The following is a 27,971-nucleotide window of genomic DNA, read 5'->3' on the forward strand; positions in this document are numbered from 1 at the left end:
AAAACTGAGATTGTGTTCCTTGAGCGTACAGCCTGTATCTCATTCATTTCTATAGCTTCATTGCCAACCACAGAGTCTGGCACATCGTAGGAGCTCAAGATATAACTGTTGAATGACTAAATTAACAAATGAATGAATGAATGTTCTATCAAAATTTTACTAAAGCCAAATTACCTTATTTTGTTATCGTGTTCTATTTTGTTTTTTAAACAGAACCAACCCAGGGTCCAAATGAGCCTGCATTTTGGACAATGTTAGCTAAAGGTAAACTCATAGTAGTTAGGTAGCTGTGAAAATGTTTTGATTTTTTGAAGTCTTCTGTAAGAAAGCCAAGATCAGTGTAAATAGCTCTGATACTAAGAATTAGTAAATCAACCTTTTGCTGCCATCATCACATGTAATTAACGAATGCAAAACAAACCCAGAAAGTTGATCGAGTGTCACACATTTTCTGATTCTCCCCCCAAAAGTTATATCCTCCTACAAATGTTACAGTCTAGTCATTTAATTTATTTATGATTAAAAATTTTAAATAAGGCTCCTGCCCAGTATAATCTCTCTTTGTATTTGGAGCAGTATGATCAGAATCACACGGAGATACATGAATGAATGCAAAGTGTACATCAAAATATATGCATGCATTAAAGTAATATATATATATCATAAATGTACAAGCATGCATGTATAAATGTAATGTGCATATTATCTGTAGAAGCATATATGTATGAATGTATTTCATTTATCACACACACACATATGCATGCGTTATAAATGTGAAATATATACCATATTCAATGGATCCTCATTTGTAGATTCTGTATTTGTGAATTTACCTGCATCTAAAATTTATTTGGAACCCTTCAAATCAATACTTGCAGAACATTCGTGGTCATTTGTGCACGTGCACAGAGTAGCAAAAAAATTTTAACTGCTTGATGCTCTTGTTCCCAGCTGAGATAGAACAAAGACCTTCTTTTTTCCACTCTCATGCTGTAAATAAGTGTCTTTTTTGTGGTCTGTTTAGTGCTAGGTGTTTTGCATTATTGTGCTTTCTGTTGGTGATTTTGCTATTTTAAATGGCCCCCAAATATAGTATTACAATGCTTTACTGTTCCAACACACAAGAAGGCTGTGATGGGAGGAAAATATGTGTATTATATAAGCTTCACACAGGTGTGAGTTACAATGCTCACACCGTGAGCTCAATGTTAATGAATCAGCAATGTATAATAAAGTGTCTCTAAACAGAAACACATATAAATCAAGGTTATATACTGATTGGTTGATGAAAATGTGACCAGAGGCTCACAGGAACCTATGTATTTCCCTCAGGGATGCTGATGGTTCAGTATTCACTAATTCAGTGCTCACATGACTTTGCAGAACACCACTATCATGAACAATGAGAATAAACGATATATAGTATACACATACATAAACACACACACAATAATTTTAGTAAGTGAATTTTGTTTACCATAACATTAATTTATTGTTTTAACAGCTATAAATGCAACCACCTTCGAGGACAACCGAGATGCATTTTTGCACCCAATTCCAAGTAAGAACAAAATACTTCAATTAAATGGATACATAAATATGTGGACACATTTTAGTATCTGCATGGTGATGCTGTTTCCCCAGTAAGGCATGATATGTGTGAGAGGGTAGCTTGGTGGCTGGCTTCACACCAGAGAGCACGTTTGCTGTTTTAGGAAAGTTATGGTTCCTGACAAGTGTTCGTCAGTGACCATATCGCAGATGACTGTTTCCATCCTCCCGTTTTGTAACTTCTGTTCCTGAAACAGTAAACCAAGTGGAGGAGTAGGCAAGTGAACGATATATAGAATACAGTTTTTTTTTTAATTGGTAGGCTTGTTTTTAGAGCAGCTTTAGGCTTACAGAAAAACTGAGTAGAAATTACAGAGAATTCTCATATATTCCCTCTGCTCAGTTTCCTGTATTATTAACGTCTTCCACTGGTACGGTGCAATTTTTTTTTAAACAATTTGTGAGCCAGTATTGATACATTATTATTAACTAAACCTCATCATTTATGTTCAGGCCCACTCTTTGTGCTGTACTAGTCTATGGGTTTTGACAAATGCATACTGTCTTGTGTCTATCATTACAGTCATTCAGAGTAGCTTCGCTGCCCTAAAAATCCCGTGTTCTCCTTCCCCATCCCTTCCTTCCCCAGCCCTTGGCAATGACTGATCTTATCACTGTCTGTACTGTTTTGCCTTTTCCAGAATGTGATATAGTTGGAAACATACCGTATGTAGCCTTTTCAGACTGGCTTCTTTTGCTTAGCAATATGCATTTACAGTTCCTCCACTTCTTTTTGGCTTGATAGGTCACTTCTTTTCATCACTGGATAATATCCCATTGTATGGATGTACCAGTGTGTTTATCTATTCCCCTATTGAAAGACATCTCAATTGTTTCCAAATTGTGGGAATAATGAATAAAGCTGCTATAAACATTCACGTGTAGGTTTTTGTGTGGACATAAGTTTTCAGTGCATTTGGGTAAACACCAAGGATCGTGATTGCTGAATCATATGGTAAGAATATGTTTAGATTTGTAAGGAAATACCGAAACGTCTTCCACAGTGACTACCATTCTGCATTCCCACCAGCAATGAATGAGGGAATTCCTGCTGCTGAATGTAGTTTTCATTATGGATTGATTTGACAAGGCAACATATTAATTTTCCCCAAACATCCATGCTACAAAAATACACTGAAAAAGAAACAGCATCTGGTAATACATTGAAGGCCTGTCACCTGTCACCTCAGTTCTGTTCTGTATTATTTGACAATTATAGCCACTTGCCTTCCAGTGCTTCAGTAAAAAGGAGTCAGTCTTCTTTATTTAGAAAAGTGATATGCAGGAATGATAAATGCTTTAGAAATATTTTGTCTTTTCAGGTAATTAAGCTGAGCATGACTCACTTTCTAATATGTTTTGAGCACATACTGCACATCTTTATGTCAGCCCTCACAGCGACTCTATGAAAGTTGGTAGTATCTCCATTTTACAGATGAGGAAACTGAGGCTGGGAGGAAAAAACCTGTCTCAACTTGTAATTAGTTTTTCTATAATTTCTACTGGTTAGGGATTTCAAATCCTTCTCTAGTTTTGACTATCATTTCGATAAACAAAATGTACTACAAGCATACCTTTTTACAAAAACCCTTCTAAGGAGTAGCCAGGCAATTTGGGAGCACAGCCCATTTTAACATAATTTGATTATTCCCCAAATAATGTGCCTCAAAGTCAAGATATCGGTCATTGACTCCTGCACACATTTCATTCCACTTGGTTTAGGATCACACATTGACAATTACAGGTTTTTTTTTTTTTATATGTCAGAGAAGATAGACATGGGAACTTGTCTTTGTTTATTACCAGAACATCATTTCCTCGAAAATAATGAAAGCTCTTGGAACTTTCGGGCAGGAAGAGGGGGCAAAGGGGAGAAATATCAACATGGTCATTTAAAGTCACTATTAAATAAAAGTCTGTTAAGCCAGATAGATTAGGATTAGATTCAGGAAGATGTAAAATTTGGCAGTAAAGATATATTTTCATTAACAGATTTAGTAAAAAGACTTCTGAGATCTGTGGATCCAGACATGATTTTTACTATATAACTTATTTCAGAAAGTTAACTAAGTTCCACTTCTTTAATATCAAGTACACTAGTTTGAGCACAGTAATAAAATGGCCAGTTCAGTTCTTAAGCCTCCTGGAGAAAGCAGGTAGTACATCATCTTTTTAGTGTAAAAGAGAAATCAATGCATGTGTCAACAGCAGAGCTGCATCTGTCTCTCCCGAAGGACTAACCCCTTATATGTGAATTCATGACAATTTTAATAGTAACCTCTTCAGAGTCTTGAACTCGTTTTTATTATTCAGGGAGAAAGTCTGGTACATATACATGTTAACATCTGGTCACCTGGGTGGGATCCCAGACTTTGCCACTTCCTAGCTATGCGCCATGGGCAGATCCATAAACTTCTGTGATCCTGGATAACAGAGGGAAGGACAGCTCCTCCAAGGCTGCTGTGAAGGTGAAAAGTACAAAAATTGAGTATGTGGCCATAGGGAGTGGCCCAGAGCCTTCTCCCCTACGTGGCAGGAGGGATGGGGGGGGGGCAGTGAAGACTCCAAATGCTAAAGGCTTTGCTTCAGTTGCTCCAAGATCCTTATTTCTCCAGGAAAACATGCTGAACACAGTTCCTCTTTTCCATTGCATTTTCTTTCTTCCTCTCAGGCTCTGATGTGACCGCTGCCAATGAAGACAACCTGGCCAAACTACAGGACATCAAGTTAAAATTAATGCTGGGCATCTCATTGATGACCCTGTTCCTTTTTGTCATCCTCTTGGCAATCTGTAGTGCCATGCTGTACAAAATGAAGACACTGAAGTAAGTCTACAGACCTCTGGAGTCTTTATAACATCCAGGACTTGAAACCCCGCCTCTCCTCTCTAGTAGATTGCTAGGGAAACGTGACTCCCAAATTTATCTATAAGGTATCCCGTTTGGCTCCATTTTCCCTATTTGAAAAGGAGCATGGGGCTGTCTCGCAGGGAATATCTTACTTGAACTTTTTCCCAATAATTTAAATAGTCGTCTAAAAATAAAACAACCTTAGTCAATTGGAAAGTATATATAGACTAGATCTGTGGTCCTTTTTAAAGCCTTGAAACAAAAGGGCTATGAACTCTGTTTTAAATAGCACATCTGTGTAGGGTCTAACATTTTTCATTCATTTATATAGTAACCAATACGTTGGATAGAATTCATATATAGCTTTGAGATACTTTTCTAAGTTGAGCTGCAATTGTACACACGATTCTTGATGTGTGTTTTCTTTTTCAGATATAAAAAATCATGTGAGAGTGGTGAATACTCTGTCAACCCAGAGCTGGCAACTCTGTCTTACTTTCATCCCTCAGAAGGCGTATCAGACACATCTTTTTCTAAAAGTGCAGAAAGCAGCACGTTTTGGGGCACCACTTCTTCAGAATTAAGGAAATCAGACGCAAGGTCAAAATCTAGGACCACAGACATGATTTCCACGGGCTCAGATGATACAGGAATGAATGAGGACTCAGACGTAATTCAGAGTGAGGAACCCAGCGAGGAACCCACTGATGAATAGACAACTTGACTTTTTTTTTTTGTGATAAAAAAATTATCTTTGTGACGTGAGTGTTATGATTTGGAAACTCTGCTGAGACCTTCAAATTTTCTGGTGGCTTAGAAGGAGGATATATTCAATAAAATTCCCTCAGCTATAAATATTATTTCATGGAAAAAATACAGGGAAATAATTTAAAGTATGGAAAAACTGTGCACCAGGTGAAAATGATCCTGGAAAGTGACTTATGGAAAGTATTCACTCTAGTCTGGTTCATTTTAAGATAAGAAGTTAGATATTTACCTTACCTGGGGCATTTTTAGGACTTTCAGGGTAATCACCACTAACAACACCCCTCCCCACCATCAAAGCAAAAAGAACACACCTGTTCATGTTCTACTGGCGAAACAGTTGTGCCATATCAAGGGAAGAAACTGGTACCAGAGACTCCTAGCATTCCTGAATTGTTTCAGAGTCATCAGGGCTGCTCTCAGAGGACAAACAATAGGAATTATATATAAAAAAAATTCCCCATTTCTAAAGTATCCATAACCATTTGAGATAACATGGTGTTCCAGAAGAAGAGAAAGGAAGAAAGGATCCCAAGATGTAATTTCCTAGAGTGGGATTCACGGACCCTGAGTCTTTCAGAGCTGAAGGACCCTTCCTTCTCTCCTCCCCCAAGCACCCAGGCTCAGCATGCTCTACTGGAAGAAAAGCAAAGCATCTCAAAGACTGATTCAAGTTACTTAGTGATTTATGAGGCTATCTACCCTAGGAGTATTTTAGTTTACAAAGAAGACCAATGGAATAGGGATACTGTTTCCCTTTTAGGAATCAGTTTCAACTGGAAGGATTTTAGGGACATGCATCAGGTCCTTTGTAGATTTGTGGAGAGGAAGAACTTAGGGCAGGTTTCGTTGTCCTCCAAAATTCTCACCTACTTTCTGCTAGGCATTTGGGCATATTGTATCACGTTGAATTCTACTATTCTATGAAAGGTAAGTTTATTTTACAGTTCAAGAAATGAAAACTTGGTTAAGTCAGATGCCATGCTTAAGATCGCCTGCTACAGAGGGGCAAAGCTAAGATGTGCTTCAAAACTGAGATTCTCTCCAAAATCCATGAAGGTTCAAGTCGTGACTTTCTCACTCTGCGGTACTTTACTACTGGTGACAAGTTACAGGGTTCAAAAGTAACTCTTAACACCTTTTTACAATCAAGAAACTTCGTAGTCCCTCTCAAGAGTGGGTGGAGGAAAAAAGTAGGAACAGTTGGTAGCCAACTCCTTCCCAAGCCCACCTGACAAAATTTGAGATATGTTGCGGAGGCGCAAAGTAGACATCCAGAAGGCAAGCAGTTCCTTAACCTAGGGTTCTTTCCGCTCTTGAGAAACTGTTTTCCCTGCCTGTAGCATAGGTCTCTGTGAACCTTCTTCCCCACGGAGGACAGACATACGTTTTACACTCACCAGCCACGGCCCTACCATCCGTTCTCAGCGTCATTCCCTCCTCATTCTCTGCCCCGACGCCAGCCCCAGCCTCCCCATTGGTTGGAAAGCTACAGAGCGCCGCCCTTGAGTAGCGACGGACTATATAAGGCAGTACGCTGGCTGGAGGTGCGGTATCCCGGCTGGGCGTTCCCCTTGACCTGGTCCTGCTGATGGTTCTTGTGCACAGCTTGGGACCCAGAGGGGGTGGCCTTGAGCAGGAGCCCATGCTCCCTTCCGCGGGTTATTTTTGCCATTTTGCACACGCCCTTTTGACAGCCCCGGGGGTCAGTGTCCGCGTTTGTACTGCCAGTTCAGGCACCGGGAAATGCGGTGGGAACTGAGTGAGGCAGGTGGTCGCAGCCGCTTGGAGGTGCCCCAGGTGCAGAGGAGCCATGTTGAATCCATGGGTGAGAAAGGGCTCGTGGGAAACATGTTAGGTGGGCTTGGGGAGGGGTTGGCTACCAAGTTCCTTCTTTTTTCCTCCACCCACCCTTTAGAGGGACCTCGAAGTTTCTTGATTAGAAAAAGGTGTAAGAGTTACTTTTGAATCCTGTAACTTGTCTTCAGTAGTAAAGTGCTGTAGAGTGAGAAAGCCAATCAATATAGCGTTACTATGGCTAAAATGGTCAAAAGAGATGACATTAACTGCATTTTCAAAAATTGGTTTCTCATCCCCATTTGGCATAATTTGCAGGTGCTGTTGTAAATACCATTGTAAACTGCACTCAAGGTATTGAAGAATGTCATGTAGTCCTTACCGATGTCCACTTTCTTCTCCCCCTACCCTAGTCTAAAAGTGAGGAGACAGTCATACAGCTAAGGCTGGTGTGTATGTGTGTTGGGAGGGGGAGTGTCTCATCATTTGTTCCCTGCTGACCCTCCATGCCATCGCTCAGCCTGGATTTCCTAAACAGATTGTCTGGACGGCTGATCTATTTCCTCTGAAAGAACATAATAAAACCAGTTCCTTTTTAACCAGTCTCTCCCCGGTTCCAAACACCCTTTCGTTTCCTTTCTCCGATGCCCATAATCTGCCTCTTCCCCAGCCCTCAAAAAGGGCTATTTTACCCCCACCTTAGCTACGTAAGGGCAATTCCTATAGAGTGGCTGTTTTGGGCAAGAGAAAAGCACTTGCCTTCATACAAGAAATCAAGTTGTTAGAGTCCCTGGTAGTAAACCTTCCCAGCATCGCACACCCAGGATCAGGAGCCTTAAGTGCTAGTCCTTAGTCCCTTGTACTTCGTCCCTCCCGTGTATGGTTCGAGATAATACCAAACAGTGAGGGTGCTATGGTGGTACAGTTTGGGGGCGTTTCTGGAGAGACTTTGGGGTGGTCACACAATTCCTGAAACCGGGGAGAGTGGCGTCCCAGTGATGTAGTGGAACATGGTTCACAGGTGTGGGCCATCTCAAGGGCAGGAACCCAAAGCTCAGCACGCTGCCCTGCTCCAGGTGGAGGGCGGGGCGCTGCGGGGGGGGGGGCGGGGCCACGGTCACGTGACCAGGGAGGCGGGGCGAGGAGCACGCAGCGGGCTGGTACGTAAGCCCCGGCGCACGCACGCCCGCACGCCCGCACGCCTGCACGCCAGCCAGCCAGCACCCGGGAGCACCGGACCTCGGAGAGGCCTGCACAGGTTTGCTGTTTGTAAGGTGCTCTATGTGGTTTTATCCTCACTCCCTGTTACCCGTCTCCAGCGTGGAATTATTCTGAGGAGTTTCCTGTGCTGTGGTGAAAGGCGGTGGGCGGGGTGGGACCCCAGGTGGGGCAAGGAGTATGTACAAATCAGAAGGAGCTTTTTTCTAACACCTCTAGTCAGAGCGAAGATTGTGTGTCTCAAACTTCAAAATTTGCCCTTCATATCTAGCTTCTAATGTTGCAAAAAAAATTATTTTAAACTTGTGACATGGAGGGACAGTATCTTTTATTCAGTAGCACCCCAAAGCACTGCTTGAACAGCCGTTCCTGAGTCACGGCAACCAAATTAAACCCATCTTATGCCAAAATGCAGTTCTAGCAGTTTATCCAGACTTTACTTCCCTTTCCAAGACTTTACTTCCCTTTCCAAGTTTATTTAAAGAGAAATTAGATCCAGTTGTGCCATGCACCGTTGTCACACACGTTGTTTGGGGTTTCAGTAGAGTTAATTTCTTAATAGAAAATGGTAAATTGAAGGTTCTTGAGCCAGGAGGGAAGCTCATTGTGTAAAGAGGAAGCATGTGTGTTATTAAAACATGTAGCTTATCTAGAATAAATTAAAGAGTTTTAGAAAGCATAGTTTGGACCACATCTCATGTCTGAAATCTCTTGTTTGGGAGAAGGGAGAAGTGTGTAAATTATCTCATAACTGACATAGGGAAGTGCATCTTGGAAAGAGGGAAGGGTTTGTGATTTCCTTAGTAAAAAGTCAGGAAGGAGCTGCCAGGTGTTGTGAATAGCCATTACCGCAAACCTTTCCCGGGACTCTCCTGGGTTTCCTCGGGAGTGGCTGCAGCTGCTCTGGAGTTTTGTTTGGTGATTTTTTAAATGGTTGTTGGTGGAAGGGTGTGTTTTGCTTAATTTTGTGTTTGAGGCATTCTGTACAACAACAAGGACCTTAATGAGAATGCTGAGAATCATTACATTAAGGAAAGACTGGTGCTTTACATGACTTTTTCTTATGACAGAGGAGACGTGTTGGGAGGGTGGTGTATGACCACATACAGTTCTGTGAAAGTGGCTTTCAGCTATCTGAACTGTTACCAAATTGTCACTGGTTGCTAAATAAATAAGGTGCATAATGGATATCCAAATTGAGTCACATTTGATGTAGTTTAATAAATATGTATAAACCTGGCCTGTCCCACAGAGGTATAGTCACTCTAGTAATAAGAAGGCACGGGTGTACTTGAGTCAGTCATGGGAATGAGCTAGACATTTGAAAGAGTGAATCAGTGACAGTTCTTGACTTCTCATACTCCTTCCAAGAACTGACCACAGTCCCTTGTGTTTAAGGCTAGGTTTGGAAAAGTTAACATCCTTGTGATAGGAAACTCCTTGTCCAGGATATTCTGGAGTCTACATTTCATCTAAATGATGTTAAAAGATAAACTCATCTTCCATTAACAACCTTAGGCACAACTATGGAAGAATTGGAAAGAATCAACAAAGAAATCGAATCTGTTAAGGCTGAGGTTGAAGAAAAGCAGAAGAGGCTCTCCAAGTTACTTTAGCCCTCAGAGAGCTGTCACAAAACCCTGTGGCCTCCTTGAGTGACACAAATGTGAGACAAGATTTTCCTGAAAATACCCTGCTCCCCAGAGAAAGGTGGAGTGAACTATCGAAGAACCAAGAGAGTCAGCCTAGAAAGTATGTGATGGACCACAGATGTCCAGCAACTGACCTTGAATATGACCCCTTGCTCAATTACTCCACAGAGCTGCTTGGGGCATCTCAAGCAAGGCAGGGTGAGACTGACACACAACACTTCTGCCATTTGAAAAAATCTGTGGGTGGAAATGGCCACAAGTCCCTGGAAAGCCAAAGACCTTATGTTTCACCAATAATCTTGAAGATTTATTTTAATTCTTCTGATGAAGATGACCTTGTCATAGATGTACCTCCAAGCAGTCCTACTTCTAAGAAATCTAAACCGTGTAGAGGCTTTAAATACCAGAATATGGATGAAAGGACACAGGTAGTGCCCCCGGAGGAGCAAAATCTTCAAATTAGTGACATAGAAGAGGAAAAAATAAAACCCAACTAACCACAAAAAGACATGACAGTAACAAATTAGAACCACCAAAATTGGTTATGAAAACCTCACTAGATGTTAAAAATCATGTAAACTTGTGCGGTATTAAAAAACGCAGTTCCAAGACAGGAAGCTTTGGTGGTGAGAAAAACTATGTCTGTATTTCAGAAGAAAGTGTGTCTTGTGGACCTCTCAGTGACAAAGAAATACAGAGAGAAAGCCATAATGAAAGTTATCCAAAGAGCAGAAGACATGTAAAAACAATTTATGATACTCAAAAGGAAGAAACTGAATGGCAACATTAACCAAGCCAACACCAGTTCTCTCATTCTGATGACCGCAGGAAAGACAGAGTTCTGAGAACACAAGACCATAGTCAAGACGTCACTACTTTTGAAGATGGCAAACTAGCTAAATTTGATTTTGATAGGGAGCATAGTGAAGATGACACTGCCTCCAATTCTGATGACACTATGAAGAAATGTCTTCGAATTTTCCATGAGTTCACAAATAGCAAAGTTTGTAAGGGAGAGACTGCTTAAGCAGGTTTGTCAGTTTTGTTTTTAATCCTTCTTTTCCTCAATCTAAAGGAATTTCCCTTAAATACATCTTTTCTATATTCTGAACTTTATAGAATATGTATGATATCTGTAATATATATTTCTAATTCTTATGATCAATAATGTATTAGAAGGTCAAGGCAAAAACTTTGATAATTGGCCAGCCATAATATCTTGCAGGCTTGGCAGTTTCCAGAGGCCATGGTGTTACGTATAGTAACTTAGAGTTGATTTCCCAAATCAGAAGAATCTTTTACGGGATTCTATCATGTCAAGTTACCCAAATTAAATTATTTCTTGTGAATTATTTCTCAATAAGTTGCCCAGTGTTTTGTAGCTTGGATTCCTGTGGCTCCTTAGGAAACATGATAAATTTGCTTTTACTAGGTTGAAACTGGATAATTCTTATCTTTTCCCCACTAGGCTTCAGGAAAGCAAGTGGAATTAGATATGTTGTATTACCAAAACATTTCTCGACTGAAAAAGAGGATTGTACACGCTGCCAAGTTTGATGTGAGTCATTCTGTTTCTCTCTCAGCACTTTATAAATGACATACCTTGTCATTCCGAGCTTTATTCTAGTACTTGTTATCTCATTATCCACTAGGGGGCACAAGTGGGCAGGTAGCAAATTGATTGCCTACTTGTCAGCATTTTCCAGATCCATTTCCCCACCCGGCATTATCTAACAAACTTTTCATTAAAAGCGGGTATAGTGTTATTGTGTAATCTTTTAACCATAAATTAATATGTCCTCATTTTTTGAAGATTGTATATTGTGAATTTGCCTATAGAGTAAAATTAATTTGTAACTTTAAAATCAAGACTTACGCTTTTGTGGTCCTCTGTGTACATGCACGGTGGCAAAAACAATTTGAATTGCTTGAACGTGCACTTCCCCTGCCAAGCTGAGTAAGGCAGCACTGCCTTCATGCTCAGCTCTTGTATTGTTAACCAGTGTCCTTGTCTAGTCTGTTTAGTGACATGTTTTCTGCATTTTTGTGTGTTTTGTTGTTGATGGTCCCAGAGTACAGTGCTGTCTGTGTTCCTTGGAGCAGGAAGGCTGAGATGTGCCTTACAGAGAAAATATGTGTGGTAAACAGCATCGCTCAGGCAGGAGTTTTACAGTGCTGTTGGCCACAAATTCAGTGTTAATGAATCAGCCGTATATACTCAATGAAGTAGCTTTAAACGGAAACACACGTAAAGCAAGGTTAGACTGGTCAATGAAACCGTTGCAGCCAGATACTCACCTGCACCTAGGAGCCATGGTTCAGTATTCGCTAATTCATTGTTTACAGGACTCTGTACAACTTCACTACCGTGAATAAGGAGAATTGACTGTAGTTTTTCAAAGTAATTTGAACCACTTGTAAATTGATAACCATAAATACTGAAGTTCTTTTATCACATGAAGAGAAGCTGAACAAACACTACAGCAAAGAGTATTCTTTTAACTATTGTGTTAACAAGTGCTGGTTAACACAAACTTTATTCCTCTACTCTAGTCTCTGTGTTGTTTGTACTTGGTGCACACTGACATCAGAGTCTTCTGTGTGACATAAAGAGTTTATGCTTTCAATTCCCAAATGAGAGCCTAAATTCCGGTTCTTCACGGAATAGTGGAATGCCCTTGGGCAAATTAATTTCTCTGAGTTTCATTTTTTGTATCTGAAATGGAGAAGATAATTGAAGCCTGCCTATCCCAGAGTCACATGTTATGTTCACTAAACTAGTTTCTCTCTCCTTCTCTTTCTTGTGAAGGACGTTTTTTTTTGGAGGCTAACTTGGTTTCCCTTTAATTGCAAATGCTGTGTTATCTAGCGATTTTATTTTATTGTGCTATATAACTCCCCGCTACCGCCCCAGATTCTTAGATTTAAATAATTGTTGGTTTCATCAGCAATTTTTTTTCCTTAAAATAAATTCTCACAGATGGAAGTAACTGGACAAAAGAAGATAGATTCTTAAGATTTTAAAAGTATGTTGCCATCTTGCCTTCTAGAAGGGTTGTGACAGCTGACAGTCCCACGGTGTTTCAGGGTTCCCTTCCCACTAACCCTTACAAAAAATGGGTATGACAATTTTTTAAACCTGTAAATCTGAGTGAAGTTTTATTTCCTTGTTTTATGTTGCATTTCTTTGGTTACTAGTGAAGCTAAACTTTTATATGTTCCGTTCTCTTGTAACAAACGTTGCCTTGGAGAAGTCTGGTGCCAGCCCGCTGTTTCTCCCTGTGTGGGTAGCCTGGCACTTCTGCCTGCTTACCTCCAGGAGTCTTTCCTTAACTTGGAATTCCAGTAACTTTACTAGGATATGTCTTAGTAACACTTTTACTTGCATCAAAAGTGTCATTTCTCATAGGAGTTTGAACTTCTTCCCTTATTTCAAGAAAATTTTGTAAAATTATATGCTTCCATAGTTGTTCAGTTTTATTATTTCAGTTTATTTCTGGGAATACTCCAAGTATATATGTTTTGGGGTCACATGTAGTATTATAAGTGTAGTCAGTTCCAAAGAGCCTTTGTGAAAAAGGGAAGTAGAATTATCAATCGGATCAGTTTTTAAATGATTTTTCATTATTTTGTGTTGATGCTTTGTAGGCTCTAATCAATAAAGAGACCATTAGCCCACACAGGGGACCAGTCCCACCACTAATCAGTCACGCCGGACTCCTCCAGGCCCAGCAGCAGGCCGTGCAGATGAAGGCTGCTGTTAAGGGCGGGCAGGCTTTTGTGGCTGTCACTTCAGAACAGAAGAAAAATGCGTGTCCAGCCTCTCAGACCCAAAGGAAAGCCTCAGAGGGTATGAGAAAATCTTTTTTTAGTCACTTATTTAATAAATGTGATTTTACCTTATTTTAAAAAATTTTTTCTATGAAGTCCATTTAGTCCTGGTTATAGTTTAGTCAATCAGGTAAAGCTTTACATGAAAGGATATGATTAGCCTGGTATTTAAATCATTTATATTATGGTTATCTCTATATGCTAGACAATAAATGGTAAGTATTTTGCATACATTCTTACATGGAGCAAATTTCTTTATAAATTATTTAAATTTGTTTTTCTTGGATGTCCTGGAGTTGGTTATTGGGATCCTTTTGTGTTTGCGTTTTGTTTTCTTCAAGGAGAAAAAATATACATATCAAGCCTGTAAACGAAGTGTTGTGAAATTTTAATTGATTGAAATAAATTCAAATCATATGAGGCTACTGACATTCACATTTACCTTTTCCTTCTTCTCTTGTTCATTGAAACTTCTTAGAAAGTTCACGTGCATCAAACAGCCTTCACGTGGATGTAGTTCTTTTAAAGGAAAATCCAACTGCAAAGCCAAACAGATCCCACATTCCTGTGAAGAGTGTTGCTGCTTTTCCTGTAAAGGTATGACAAACTAAGTCTGAGAACCAGGATTTTATTTCTAATAGTCATCATATTCTGCATACATGTTGCGCCTCTTGGAGATTGGCTGTATTCTTCTCTCCAGAGATGCCTAATTCAGATAAATGCCAGACCTATTGCAGAGAAATTTCAACCTGTCTGGCCACTGTTAGATGTAGTTGTTTTCATTTTATCCTGGGACTTGTGCTTGTGTGTCACTTTCAGTTACTTTGTGTCTCCTGTCCTTGGAAATATTAGGCATTTTTTTCAGACCTAAAAAAAATCTGTGCTGTGATTAACCTAAGCCTCCTCAAATTCTTTCAGAGGGAAATGTTACATTGGAATATGCCTTTCAAGCCACATCTGGTGAGGGTGTATATGTGTAAGTGTATGAGACAGACGGACAGACCTTTAGAAAATACGGCCTGTGCATCACACAGCAGTACCACCTCACCTCTGTGTCATTTTTCTCCACTTGTGTCACTGATTTTTTTTAATCAAGTATACTTTAACAGAAAACTGCATGTCAGTTTTAAGGCTTCCTCCCTCCCTAAAAAGTGAGGTAGATGAACTCATCCTAGAATTCTCAGTCTTTTTAAGTCCTTCAAAAGGAATCTAAACTTGTTTCTTGCTGGGGTCGTTATAATAGTGAATATGCACAGATCCATCATAAATTTAAGTCTAAGCGTTTTTCTTGATGAAATGGTAACTGAAAGGCATTGGGACATATATTTGTTTTAAGAACGGTAAACTACCATGGGGTGGGGATAGCTGAGTGGTAGGGTGTGTGCTTAGCATGCACAAGGTCCTGGGTTCACTCCCCAGTACCTCCAAACAACAAAAGAAAGAACACAAACAAAGAATGGTAAACTACTAACCTTCCTGTACACGGATCAGAGGACCACATCCCAGCTCTAAGAACCTGGATGTGGAAATAGTAGTGTGATGAGATGAGCCATCAGCTCAGCCATAATCGTGGACATATAGGCGACCTTTGTCCCTTATGTGTGTAGATCATTATGTATCTCATGTATCCTACTTCTAATGAATTAGAAACTTGAAATTAATTTTGATATAAAATTTACCAAAGATAGTTTGACTGCTTTCATGCACACAGTAGAATGTTAATTAGAAGGCTCATGTGTTCTTTTCTCTAATTTTGATAATTTTATATTTAACAAGATGTTGAAATACAAGGTGGCTCATAGGATGCAGGCTTTGGGAGCCCCTGAGTCCTCGTGCAGAGTCCCTGGTGAAGTGAGACAACGCTGTGTCAATCTTCTTTGAGAAGTGTTTGAGAGTTTGAGACAGAGGCTGAGGCTCTTAACAGGGTCAGTACTGAAGCATGTAATTTATCTGAAAACACACACACACACATTTAGTATTACATTGAATACAACACTCATGGGGCACAATTAGCAAACAGCTTTATTCAATTTCTCTCTACTGCTCTTTTGAAACCAGGCTCTGGGACTGGTTTTTCCCTCCTTGTTAGATGACGTTTTTGGTCGTACTTCGGTTACTCTTAGTGATGCAATTGTCAGTCTCATGATTTCATACCAAGGCCAGTGTATATCAATCTGATCAGTGTCTCCCCCCTTTGTATACTGTCTAGTGAGCCGTGGCCTCCACCACTCCGTACTGCATACATGGCCCACTATGCTCATTTGTAAGCCAGGCCTGGTCTCTTGGCAGCACCTGTGTTTGCAGTGTCTACTCAAAACCTGTTTTCCAAACTGAAACGTTTGGAATCAGTGGCAACAGCTCGAGCTCCCACCCCATGCGTATCTTCACAATGTGGTGTGGAGTGGGGAGGGCTGTGGGGTACTAGACAGAGCAAGTCCCATCTGAAGGAGGGGCGGATACTTCTCAGCTCCATCTGATTATTGGAGTTTAGAAATTCATACATTTTGGACTTGAATTTCCAATCTTTCAATAATTTTTATTTTAAAATCTCTGTTTACAACACGGTTAGACAAACACATGTCTGAGCACTAGATTCGGGCTTTGTGCTGCCTTTCCTCTGATTGAGGCTAATTCAGATGCTCTGAGAGTTATTAAAAAAAGACTGTGGGGAAAAAAAAAAAAAGACTGTGGGTGGATGCAGCAGAGGCAGATGTCAGGCCAATATGAAAAAGACCTTTGTAACTGATACGCTGTCCATAAAACAGCAGATTCACAAAACAGTGAGCTGCCAGTTGCTAGAAGTGTTTGAGATAGAAGCTAACATTGCCATCACCCCCAGCATGCCCTGTATCCTTTGTCAGTCACTCCCACACTCCTCCTTACCTCCCAGCCCTAGGAAACCACTAATTTACTTTGTTTCTTATAAGTGAAAGTGTTTTATAATTTTATTTTCAAATTATTTATTACAAGTGTGTAAAAAATACAGTTGATTTTTGACCTTGTATCTTGCAAACTTGCTAAATTTGTTTACTAGTTCTAATAATTTTTAGCCAGTTCCTTGGGATTTTCTTTATACAACATGATACCATCTGTGAGTAGAGGTAGTTTTGCTTCTTCCTTTCCAATCTGAGTACCTTTTATTTCATCTTCCTGCCTGATTTCTCTAGGCACAAACTTCCAATACAAGATGGAGTAGAAGTGAGATGAGGGAGCATGTTTATTTTGTTGCTCACTTTGGGGGGAAAGCTTTCAGTTTTTCTTCGGTGGGTTTTTTGTACATGTCCTTTATCAGTTTCATCTAAATTTCCTAATTTATTGGTATTTGGTTGATGATAGTGTTCCTTTATAATTCTTTTTATTTCTGTAAGTTCTGTGATGTCTTCTCTCATTATTGATTTTAATAATTTGAGTCCTCTCTTTTTTCTTGGTCAGCCTAGGTAAAGTTTTGTCAATCTGGTTGATCTTTTCCAAGAATCAACTTTCAGTTTGGTTGATGATCTCTATTTTTTAATGTTCTATTTCACTTATTTCCATTCTTGTATTTATTATTTTATTCCTTTTGCTTTCTTTGGGTTTAGTTTCCTATTAAAAGTTTAGTTTCTTAAGGTGGACGTTAAAATTACTGACTTGAGATCTTTTTAATATAGCCGTTTACAATACTAATGTTACTCTAAGCACTGCTTTAGGTGCATCCTTCAAGTTCTGTTATGTTGTGGTTTCATTTTAATTAATCTCAAAGAATTTTTAGTATACCTTTTATTTCTTTGACCTGTTATTTAGCAATGTGTAATTTAATTTCCTCGTAATCGTGCACTTCCCAAATATCCTGTTACTGATTGCTAATTTAATACTTTTGTGGTCAGAGAACATACTTTTTTTGTGACTTCAGTCCTTTTAAATTTATTGAGATTGTTTTATGACTTAACATAGGATCTGTTCTAGAAAACATTCCATGTGTACTTGAGAAGTGTATGTGTTCTGCTCTCACTGTGTGGCATGTTCATGGATGGGTATCAGGTATAGCTGCTTCCTAGTTTGAAGTATTCCATTTTCTTTTTGATCTCCTGACTTGTATCCATTACTGACAGTATGCTATTGAAGTTTCCGATTGAAGTGCTGTTTCCCCAGTTCTGTCGGTTTTTTGCTTTGTGTATTTTGGTGCTCTGATACAAGATGCGTATTTGTTTATAATCATTAAGTCTTCCCGATGGATTGACCCTCTCATCATTATAAAATGTCTGTCTTTGTCTCTAGTAACACCTTTTGTTTTAAAGATGGTTTTGTGGGGGAGGGTATAGCTCAGTGGTAGAGTGTATGCTTAGCATGCATGAGGTTGTGGGTTCAATTCCCCAGAACCTCCAATAAATTTTTAAAAAAAATAAAAAAATACAGTTCTGTCTGATATTAGTGTAGCCGCTCCAGCTGTCTTTTACTGAGTGCTTGTACAGTGTCTGTTTTCTTCCTTTTACTTTCATCCGATTTGATCCTTGAATTCCATGTGTGTCTTGAGGACAGCCTACAGTTAGATCATATTTTTCTGTATTCTTCCAAATGTAAATGGAGTGTTAAATTCATTTACATTTAATGCAGTGAGCAATAACTAATAAAATAGGATTTACATTATCCATTTTGCTATGTGATCTTTACATCTTGTGTCTTTGTATTTCCTCTGCAATCACTGCTTTCTTTTGTGTTAAATATTTTCTGGTACATCACTTAAGTGCCCATGTCATTCTTCTGACAGTATTTTTTGAATACTTTTCTTACTATTTGCCCTGGAATTACAGTTACCATTTTAATTTATAAGAATCTAGTTCAAATTAAAACAACCTTAATTTCTTTTTTTTAACATTTTTTATTGATTTATAATCATTTTACAATGTTGTGTCAAATTCCAGTGTTCAGCACAATTTTTCAGTCATACATGGACATATACACACTCATTGTCACATTTTTTTCTCTGTGAGCTACCATAACGTTTTGTGTATATTTCCCTGTCCTATACAGTATAATCTTGTTTATCTATTCTACAATTTTGAAATCCCAGTCTATCCCTTCCCACCCTCCGCCCCCCTGGCAACCACAAGTCTGTATTCTCTGTCTGTGAGTCTATTTCTGTCCTGTATTTACGCTTTGTTTTTGTTTGTTTTTTAGATTCCACATATGAGCGATCTCATATGGTATTTTTCTTTCTCTTTCTGACTGCCTTCACTTAGAATGACATTCTCCAGGAGCATCCATGTTGCTGCAAATGGCGTTATGTTGTCGGTTTTTATGGCTGAGTAGTATTCTACTGTATAAATATACCACATCTTCTTTATCCAGCCACCTGTTGATGAACATTTAGGCTGTTTCCATGTCTTGGCTATTGTAAATAGTGCTGCTATGAACATTGGGGTGCAGGTGTCATCCTGAAGTAGGGTTCCTTCTAAAACAACCTTAATTTCAATAGTATACAAAAAAAATTTGCTCCAGTGTACCTCCCTTTCTGTGCCCTCTTTTATACCATTACTATCACATAAATTACATCTTTATATATTATAAACCCATAATTCAGTTTTATAATTCTTGTTTTATGCTATTGTCTCTTAAAATAGGAGAAGAAATGGATTATAAACAAAAAAATTATTCTCTTGTATATTTCCTTAAGAAGTGACATTTACCAGTATTCTTTATTTCTTCATGTGGATTCAAATAACCATCTAGTATCCTTTTCAGACTGAAGGGAATCCCTTTAGCATTTCTTGCAGGATAGATAAACTAGTGACAAATTCCCTCAGTGTTTATCTGGGGATGTCTTAATTTCTCCTTCATTTTAAAGAAGAGGTTAGCTGGATATAAAATTCTTGGTTAACAGTCTTTTTCTTACAAAACTTTGGGATGTCTTTCTACTGTTTCCATGGTTTCTGATGAAGAATCGACTTTTCACCTTTTTAAGGATCCTTTGTCTGTTACATCATTTTTCTGTGACTCCTTTCAAGATTCTGTCTTTGTCTTTCATCAGTTTGACTATGACATGTCTAGGTGTGGCTCTCTGTGAATCAACTCCCCTTGGGGTTTGTTGAGCTTCTTGGATGTGTGGATCAATGGTTTACATAGTATGTGGGAGGTTTTGGCAATTATTTCTGCAATATTTTTTCTGTTCCTTTCTCTTCCTTCTTTTCCTGTGGAACTCACATTATGCATATGCTGGTATGTTTAATGGTGTCCCACAAGTGTCCGAGGCTCTGTTCATTTTTCTTTGTCCTTTCTTCTTCTCACACACTGAATAACCACTATTACTCTATCTTCAAGTTCACTATCATTTCTTCTTACTTCTGCTAGCTCGTATCTGTGGATGAGCCCTACAGTAAATTGTTCATGCAACTTCTGTACTTCTTAACTCCAGAACTTCTAAATTTTTTTCTGTTTTTATAATTTATCCTTATTGATATTATCTATTTGATGTAACATCATTTTGATGCTTTTCTTTATTCTTTAGACAACTTTCCATTAATTTTTTAAACATATTGACAATAGCTGATTTAAAGTCTGTGTCTATGCTTTTCTGCTGAATAGATCCACATCTCATTGAGCCAGGCTCATCTATTTTGTTCTCTTTCTTGGTGTTACATTGAGAAAACAGTGAATTCTCTTCCATTTGAATCGTCAGAAATTCCTTCATTTTGTGTTTACTGGGTTTTTTTCCCCTTGTACTTCTGTGATGAGTATATCACCATTCTTCTCTCCATCACCAAAGGAATAAATAATTGATATAATCCAACAGCAATGCAGAATAAAGGGACTAAGAGGCCTTTGTAAGGCACTGGATTAAAAAAAAAAAAGTCTGTTTCTATGAAGTCCCAAATCTGGGCTTTCTCAGGAATACTTTTTCTTGGCTGCCGTTTTTCCTGTGTGTGGTATACTTCCCTGTTTCTTTACATGTCTTATGACTTTTTGTTAAACTGTACAGTTAGATAATATGTTGTCATAACTCTAGTGTCAGATATGTGCTGTTTTGTTGATAGGTTTTTGTTGTTTTTCTTGTTGCTACTTACCTCTTGACTGACTTTCCTGAACTAATTCTGTGGACTCTGTTGCTTCCTGTATATGGCCACTAAATTCTCTGGTGGCGTTTTGTTTTTTATTTTTAATCCTTGCTTTTATTTTCTATTTTATGGCGCTGACTTCATAGGATTCACCCTGTGTCAGTATAATTTAGTGGTCAGCCAGTGGCTGGTTAGAAAAGTTTCTTAAATGTCTTGTCCATGTGTCTTCCACCCTTTCCCTCCCTTCCCACAAGGGGATCTATGTGAGAAGGCACGCCTTCAAACTGGTTGCAGTTTGTAAGACAGCCTTAGCTTTTGCTTCCTGTTTGTGAGGATTTCAAGGTCAGCCACTAGGGGTCTTCTCTTCTCCCAGATCCTTCTTGGGCCACCTTTTATCCCCCAAGAATGTTAGAGCTTTTCAGAGTTGGTTATGATCATATAGCTCCCCAAGATTTCCTTTTAAATTCCTGGCCGGCTCTTGTTTACCAGCTGAGATCACAGCCCTCGGTGGCCGCTGTGATGCCACCCAGGCGCTGTTTTGATAGTGCTCTGGGGACGGGTATTTTTTTCTCTCATGAGCTGAGCTCTGAGTCAAATCAAATGCCCACTGCACCCTAGGAAGAGAGATTTCCCAGGGAGCTGCTTGTTTGGGCAAAATATTGACTGCGCTTGGGGGATGATGCTCTTAATGTAACTCTTAAAGAGGTCTGTTCTTTCTCTTGGCTATCAGCTGCCAGGTTTTTTTTTTTTTTTAATGGCCATTGTGCCACTAAGCTGGGCAGAAAGGGGGATGGGAATAGCTTCAATCTAAAATGGTACAGACCCTGCCATTTTACTGAGGTTCACTAGTTTCTCTTAGACAATTTTCAGTTTGTTCAATGGCTTTGACTAATTTTCAGAGTTTTGAAATGGTTGGTTTTAGTTGTTTTGCCAGTTTTGTTTTGTTTTTTTATTATTCTTGTGGGACAGTTGAGAAGGTTCTTGTCCTGCCATTCTGGAAGTCTGTCTCCTTAGGATTCTGTGTTAATTAAAGAATAATGGCAAAGCAAAAGCAAACAAAAAAGGAGACTCTTACAGAGAAATGTTACACTTTTTCTTCCAGCTGTGTCTTTTTCAGCATCTCTGTCCTGGCTTATGTGCTCTGTGCCACGCCCCTGGGGCGCTCTCTCTCGGGTGGTCTAGCGTAGTGAGAGGAGCCTTGGGTTAGGCCCTCAGGCGCCCCTGGAACCAGTCACCGGCTCTGCAGCAGTAAGCAGGATCCTGACTTGAGCCTTCGTTCCCTCATACAAACTGTTGGTGATGTCACCCATCCTCCCAGAATCACAGTGAAGATTAAATGTGAAAACATTTAACGAGCCTATGCCAAACTTGTACGCACTAGATGCACAATAAATTGTTAATATAATGCACAATTGATTACTCTTTACTTAGTTCTCTCATGTTATCCCTTTTTACTGACCTATCTTAATGAGTTTTGGTATAAAAATAGGAATCACTCAATAGGTTTAGGAAAGTAACTTATAGAAGAAAGATAATGAGAAGAGGATCGTGTCTTTCCTTTGCTGTGTGATCTTAAGCAAATTATTTAGTCAGTTTGGGCCTTAGTTTCCTCACCTTTTAAACGAGAACAGTAGTGTGTGCCTCTGATAACGCTAGGGCCTTGCCTTGAGAATCCATGAGTTCATGACGTTGGAGGATTGGTGGAGGCTTTGCATCCTGCACTTTCCACAAACAACAGTGGTCTAGTTTGTAAAGAAGTGTCTGGTTCTTGGGTTAGATTCCTGGGATTCATTTTCCTTTTTTTTTTTTCTTTCCTTCTCAGAAAGCATAAACACAAAATATAAAATAGATTGCTTTTTATTTGTGGCACCATTGCCCCCATCCCTTGAGTTAGATAAATATTTTACCGTATTTATCCATTAGGTTGCAAGTCACATTTATTGTTCATAGACTTTGGATTTAATATTTTCATTTAATTAAATGAATTTAATTAAAATGAATAATTATTCACTTTATGATCTAGGCTAAAATAGAAGAAAAGGCCATTTATGAACTCTGTGGCAGTCAGAATATGTATATGAACATAGCAATTAATACTCTTAAGAAGCTGAGAGACCAAGGTAATTTCTTTTCAATTAATCAAATGATAAGAGAAAAACCTTGTGATTAATTCCTGACACCGAATGTGTTTTCTTCATCAGCAGGGTCATTTTTAGATGGTTAATGAAATGTGTGTTTTAAATAATCTCTTGATTAGAACGTGCAGGTGGCATTTTTTGGTTGAAAATAACAAATGAGACTTGAAATTGGACGGATAAAGGTAACTTCATGGAGAGAGGTTATCACTGATGCATTTAAATTTGATTTCTGATTGTAAAAGTAACTTGCCTGCGTGTGGAATAGTATTTCTCAACTTAAAAAAAAAATTGCCCCCCTAAGATATCTTTTTAGAGACTGTTTTTCACTTCCCTCACCGCAGTAAAATTAAGTACTGAGGGGTAATATTTTGTCAGGTAAGGCTGAGTTATGGAGAGCCAGGTACCATTGTAATATTGAAGATTTTCTCATTCCTAAAGAGCCAGTTTTGCTTCTAAGGGCAGTACCACCCCCATTGAGAACACCTGGCATGAATTCAAATAATACAGAAAAACATTTTAAAAAAAGTCAAAGACAACTCTCTTCCACATCTCTTATATAGACCCTTACGTGGTACAGAGATGTATAAAATGAGTACAGTCGTTTTATATACGGTGTGTCTAACTTTTTTCCCTTAATAAGGTCTTCAGTCAGTTAATCTGGAATCTAGGTTCGTATCTAGATCTGTGTCATACTTTTAAGTGATCACAGGCTACTCTGTTGTACAAAACCTATACTATAGATACTCCGTTGTGTGGAACCTGTACTGCAGATGAACGAAACATGCCTGAGTATGCAGATTGCTCAGTTTTCTCAAGTGTAAATTCTGTGATAAACATGTGTGAGCTCGTGTCGCACTTCCTCAGACCCGAGCTTATGTACCTTCAGCGCACATTGCTGTGCACAGAGAAGCTAGCAGAAGGGGTCTGCATATTTAAAACTGGTAAATATTGTTAACTGCCCCAGAAAGGGTTTGCTCACTTACACGCCCCACTGATAACATCGGAGCGTAAGTGCTTTTCTTCACATCTTGCTAAACTTCATCATTTATCCTGCTTTAGGGATTTTAGTATTTTTTGTTGAAGATTTTTTTCCCCTTCTTTTTAAATTCCTTGTCTGCCTCCCTTGTTAATTGGCTTTTCATTTGGGATAGGCTTTTCCATATCCCCTTTTAATATGCTGCAGACATTTTCTTCCATTTGTCACTTGTGCTTCAACCTTATTTATAAAGTTTTTTTTTTAATAATACAGAAGTTATTTTCAAAATGTAATCAGTCTTTTCTTTTTTGTTTCTGGGTTTTGTGTCTTGCTTTGAGAGGCTGTTCCATTCTCAAGAACATAAAAACTGTCCACCTGTGATTCTTTATGGCATTTGTGTACATGCAACGCGTTAAGTAGACTGAAATACATGTATTAGAATATACGAGATCTCTTAGATTAGTATTTTCATGGTTTTCTAGCTTTCCCCTCTTTCACATATTAAATATAACACAAAGAAATAGAACATGAAGTCTAAGTACATATGAAAACAGAAGTGATTTGCAAACTGTTAGTTGTGGTAAACGATGATATAAAGCTCAGTGACTCAAGTTGAGGCACGTGCTATCCAGTCAGAACGTATTAGTTTTAGCAAATACAAGATCCTGACCTTTTTTTAGTAGTTCAGTAGATTTAACTTTTTCCCAGCGTGGAATTGGTTATGAATATGGTTGGCCTCACAGGTTGGGTGGTAGTTTTAAAATAAAAATAAATATTTTACTATGCTTTAGACCTTTGTATGTCTTTTATGTTTTTATGTAGTAAACAAAAATAATTCATCATCCCAGAAAAACTCTTGTATGTTTTAGACGTGTCTGGAAGCAGTGACGACAAGACAACTGGATTGAAAACGAATGAAAAGGAAAATGGTGAGTGTCCTGTAATCATGACAGGCCCTTCTTTGTTTTCTTGTTTTTGTTTTTTTCTTTTTTAGGGGAGGTAATTAGGTTTCTTTCTTTCTTAATGGAGGTGCTGTGGATTGAACCCAGGGCCCCGTGCTTGCTGAGCATGCGCTCCACTGCTGAGCTGCTCCCTCCCCCACCCGAGGCCCTTGTGATTGTAACCTCAAAGGGGAAGTAAATTTGGTAGAACACAGCTATTAAACGATTGTGTTTGTGAAGGCAAAGCTGTATACTGTGCAAATGTGATGTCCTTTTTAAAAACTAGTCAAAGTTGGAGATGAGAAAATGGACTTTTATATAAGCAATATTTGGGTTGAATTCTCAACTTTTATTTTTGGTAGTTAACATAAATCTAGTCAGCAAGAGGAGTGCTGCTCAAACTTCTAGACTTTATGTGCATTGGGATCACCTAGAAACCTTGTTCAAAATGCAGATTCTGGTTTAGTGGATCTTGAAACAGCTTCAAAGTCTGAACTGACAACAAAAAAGATGGAAAAGAAAAGGAGTTACTTGAATTTGGTTGTATTTTGAATAAAACCAGATGGTTGTGCTTCTCTCGTTTAAAAAAAAAAAAGCCTCATATATAAGAGTTGAGGGTGGGAAGGGACAGACTGGGATTTCAAAATGTAGAATAGATAAGGTTATACTGTATAGCACAGGGAAATATAGACAAGATCTCGTGTAGCTCACAGCGAAAAAAAATGTGACAGTGAATATATGTTCATGTGTAACTGAAAAATTGTGCTCTACGCTGGAATTTGACACAACATTGTAAAATGACTAACTCAATAAAAAAATGTTTAAAAGAAAAAGGAACCCACATACACAAAGAGTTGAAACAATGGAGATGCTTTTAGAGTCTCCTCATACTTCTCATTAGAAAGAATTTTTCCTCTTACAAAAGGGTTTGTCAAGGAGTGTCTGGCAAACCCTGCTAGAGTTTTTCATCATAAATTAGAGAAGCTTTCTTGAGAGTTCATTAGAGTGAGGGTGTCTGGGACTGGGTTACTGACGTTGGAAAGCGATTCTTGAACTTGAGCTATTTTGCCCTTGTGAGAGTCATCCTGTTCCCATTGTTTCCTGCTTGGAAGCATTTGTACTATTCTTGTCTGAGTGAGTAATAAGAATTGTTAAGCAGGATTAGGGACCCCAGAAGGCCTGGGTTTGTGTGTCACTTGTGCTGTGTGACTTTGGTTATGTATCCTTACTTTTCTGAGCCTCCTTTTCCTCATCTGTTAAAATGAGGTCAGTCTGCTTGCCTTTCTGGATCAATGTAAAGTTTCTGGCATGCTTAATATACACCAGCCATTACTGATATAATTCTGACTTTACGTTCTCTCACCCAAAGCGTAGGACATTGAGTGGTCCAGGGAATAATATTGATTTGTCTTTATTGCTGTTGAAGGATATGAAGCCTTGGATTCTTTTAGGCTATGGCCTTACTTAATGTTAATCAGAATCCTAGCATTTTGTATCTAAAAGGGCTGGTAGACTCTAAACCTTACCACTACTTAAAAAAGAAAAAAAATGTGATTTAAATTTTATTGAACAGCTTTTTCTTTTTCTTCTTTCTTCTTTCTTTTTCAGTGCTCACAGGAATTATTCTCTACAGACATCTTAAAGACTACCTTCTAACGGAAGAACAGTTACATGAAAATAACTACCCCCAACCCAACCCTGACAAACCAGGAAGTGTTCTTTTAAACCCAGGCATGACAGGAACTCTTGTAAATGATGGTAAGTATATGGGACCAAAAATTATCCTTTCTACACACTAAGACTGGAACCCTAGAGGGCCCAGTGTTGTGATATTTTTTTAATGGAAACAAGATTTGTGGCCAGTGTAATTAATTATACTGCAGGTAAAAGCATTGCTGCATTTCATTTGGTTTCCCTTTCATTTTATTCCCAGTATCTTGAGTGCTTTATTTACATAATCCATTTTATTAACTCTTCTTAGCAGGTAAGTACTGTTAACTGCGTCTGTCACGAAGTCCAAACTCGTTCTCCTTTCTACATGATGGGCCAGTAAATCGGGAGAAGAGGTGTTGGGGCAAAGAATACCGACTTTATTTGGAGAGCCAGCTGACTGAGAAGATGGCAGAATAATGCCCCAGCGAGCCTTCTTCCCCAAGTCAGAATTCAGGCTCCTTTTAAAAGGGCGGTGGTGGGAGGTGTGGTTGATTGTTGCAAACTTCTTGGTGTCAGAATCCTTTGTTCTGGCAGCTGTCCATGTAGGTCAGGTCACGATGTTCCTGTAAGCCTCCAACCAGGCAAATGTTATTCTCTGTTCTGCAACTTTTTTTTTTAAATCTCTATATGAGTGGAAAAGTGTTATACCCTTAAAGTTAGAGCCTTGAGAATGGGCTATCCTGTGTATTTCAGGCTAGAGGCAACATTATTTTACAAAAGGTGCAGAACCAGCATGACTAAGCCCTGGAAGCAGAGCACAGGGTTAGAGCTAAAGGAACAGATCGAATATGAAGTCGGGTTGGTTCTTCTGTTACACCTCTATTTACACAAATGAGGAAACTAAAGCTCAGAGAGGTCAAATAATTTATCAAAGGTCACTCAGAAAATAAGTGGTAGAACCGGGATTTGAACCCAAGGAGTGTGACTTGTGTGCTCCTGCTCTTACCACCGTTACATACATAGGCAGTGCCCTGTTCTCTATACTCCATACCCTTTCATTAGGGATTCTTACGCAAAGACTTAGAATTAGTCTTTTTATTTTGCATTTTCTCCACATGCTGGGCATAGTTAAGATATTATCCCCACTTCCCCCCAAAAAGAGAATATTTAACATCACAACTGTGTCAAATCTCAGGTCCATCAGTTTGAAATACAGTTACGAAAATACTTTTCAGTGACGAGAAGATGCTTATCTTCATCTTTTGCATCTTTAGAACTTCTCTCTCAGGATTATTTTTACCATTCGTTTTACCCCTCTTTTGTTTTTTTTTCTTTTTACAGCCTCTCATTGGAAGGTGGAAAATTTAGCAGTCAAGAACACGGGCTCTGAAGGAGAAAGTCAGAGAAGTCTGGTTTGGATGCTGGATGAGTCATTTAACGCTTCCAGCCTCACATTTTGTTTCCTCATTTCAAACAATGAGATAATGGTGGTTGCCCTATCAGGTTGTTAGG

At 38.9% G+C, this 27,971-nt stretch overlaps 2 protein-coding genes across 5 annotated transcripts in view; both read left to right on the forward strand.

The window, feature by feature from the left end:
* The window catches only part of MOB3B (MOB kinase activator 3B), a 208,505-nt gene extending 198,632 nt beyond the window's left edge, over nt 1-9,873 (forward strand). For 2 of the 4 annotated variants that reach the window (XR_010382618.1, XR_010382619.1), the window contains 5 exons: nt 214-264; nt 1,505-1,561; nt 4,283-4,436; nt 4,893-6,155; nt 9,759-9,873. Coding sequence is in view for 1 of the 4 variants with exons in the window: in XM_010985484.3 (XP_010983786.2) it covers nt 214-264; nt 1,505-1,561; nt 4,283-4,436; nt 4,893-5,175 (545 nt within the window). In the remaining 3 variants the exon portion in view is untranslated. Of the gene's footprint in view, nt 1-213; nt 265-1,504; nt 1,562-4,282; nt 4,437-4,892; nt 8,109-9,758 lie in introns of those variants that run through there. The other 2 variants (XM_010985484.3, XR_010382620.1) reach the window with 2 other exon arrangements.
* A 952-nt stretch (nt 9,874-10,825) lies between these two features.
* Nucleotides 10,826-27,970, forward strand: LOC105093611 (uncharacterized). The gene is made up of 8 exons (XM_010985492.3): nt 10,826-10,923; nt 11,361-11,450; nt 13,541-13,742; nt 14,202-14,320; nt 22,775-22,871; nt 24,735-24,794; nt 26,415-26,564; nt 27,801-27,970. Exons 1-8 carry the CDS (start codon nt 10,876-10,878, stop codon nt 27,968-27,970), a joined length of 936 nt encoding a protein of 311 aa, XP_010983794.2. The 5' UTR covers nt 10,826-10,875.
* The last annotated feature ends 1 nt before the right edge of the window (nt 27,971 follows it).

Source organism: Camelus dromedarius, chromosome 10 (genome assembly GCF_036321535.1).
Source record: "Camelus dromedarius isolate mCamDro1 chromosome 10, mCamDro1.pat, whole genome shotgun sequence".
Taxonomy (NCBI): Eukaryota; Metazoa; Chordata; class Mammalia; order Artiodactyla; family Camelidae; genus Camelus; species Camelus dromedarius.

Bases quoted from the DNA above. Each gene is read 5' to 3' on its own strand.
- LOC105093611 (XM_010985492.3), top strand. From the start codon at position 10,876: ATGAGTTCACAAATAGCAAAGTTTGTAAGGGAGAGACTGCTTAAGCAG. The intron at 11,451-13,540 runs GTGAGTCATTCT...GATGCTTTGTAG, and splicing joins TACACGCTGCCAAGTTTGAT to GCTCTAATCAATAAAGAGAC. The intron at 13,743-14,201 runs GTATGAGAAAAT...GAAACTTCTTAG, and splicing joins CCAAAGGAAAGCCTCAGAGG to AAAGTTCACGTGCATCAAAC.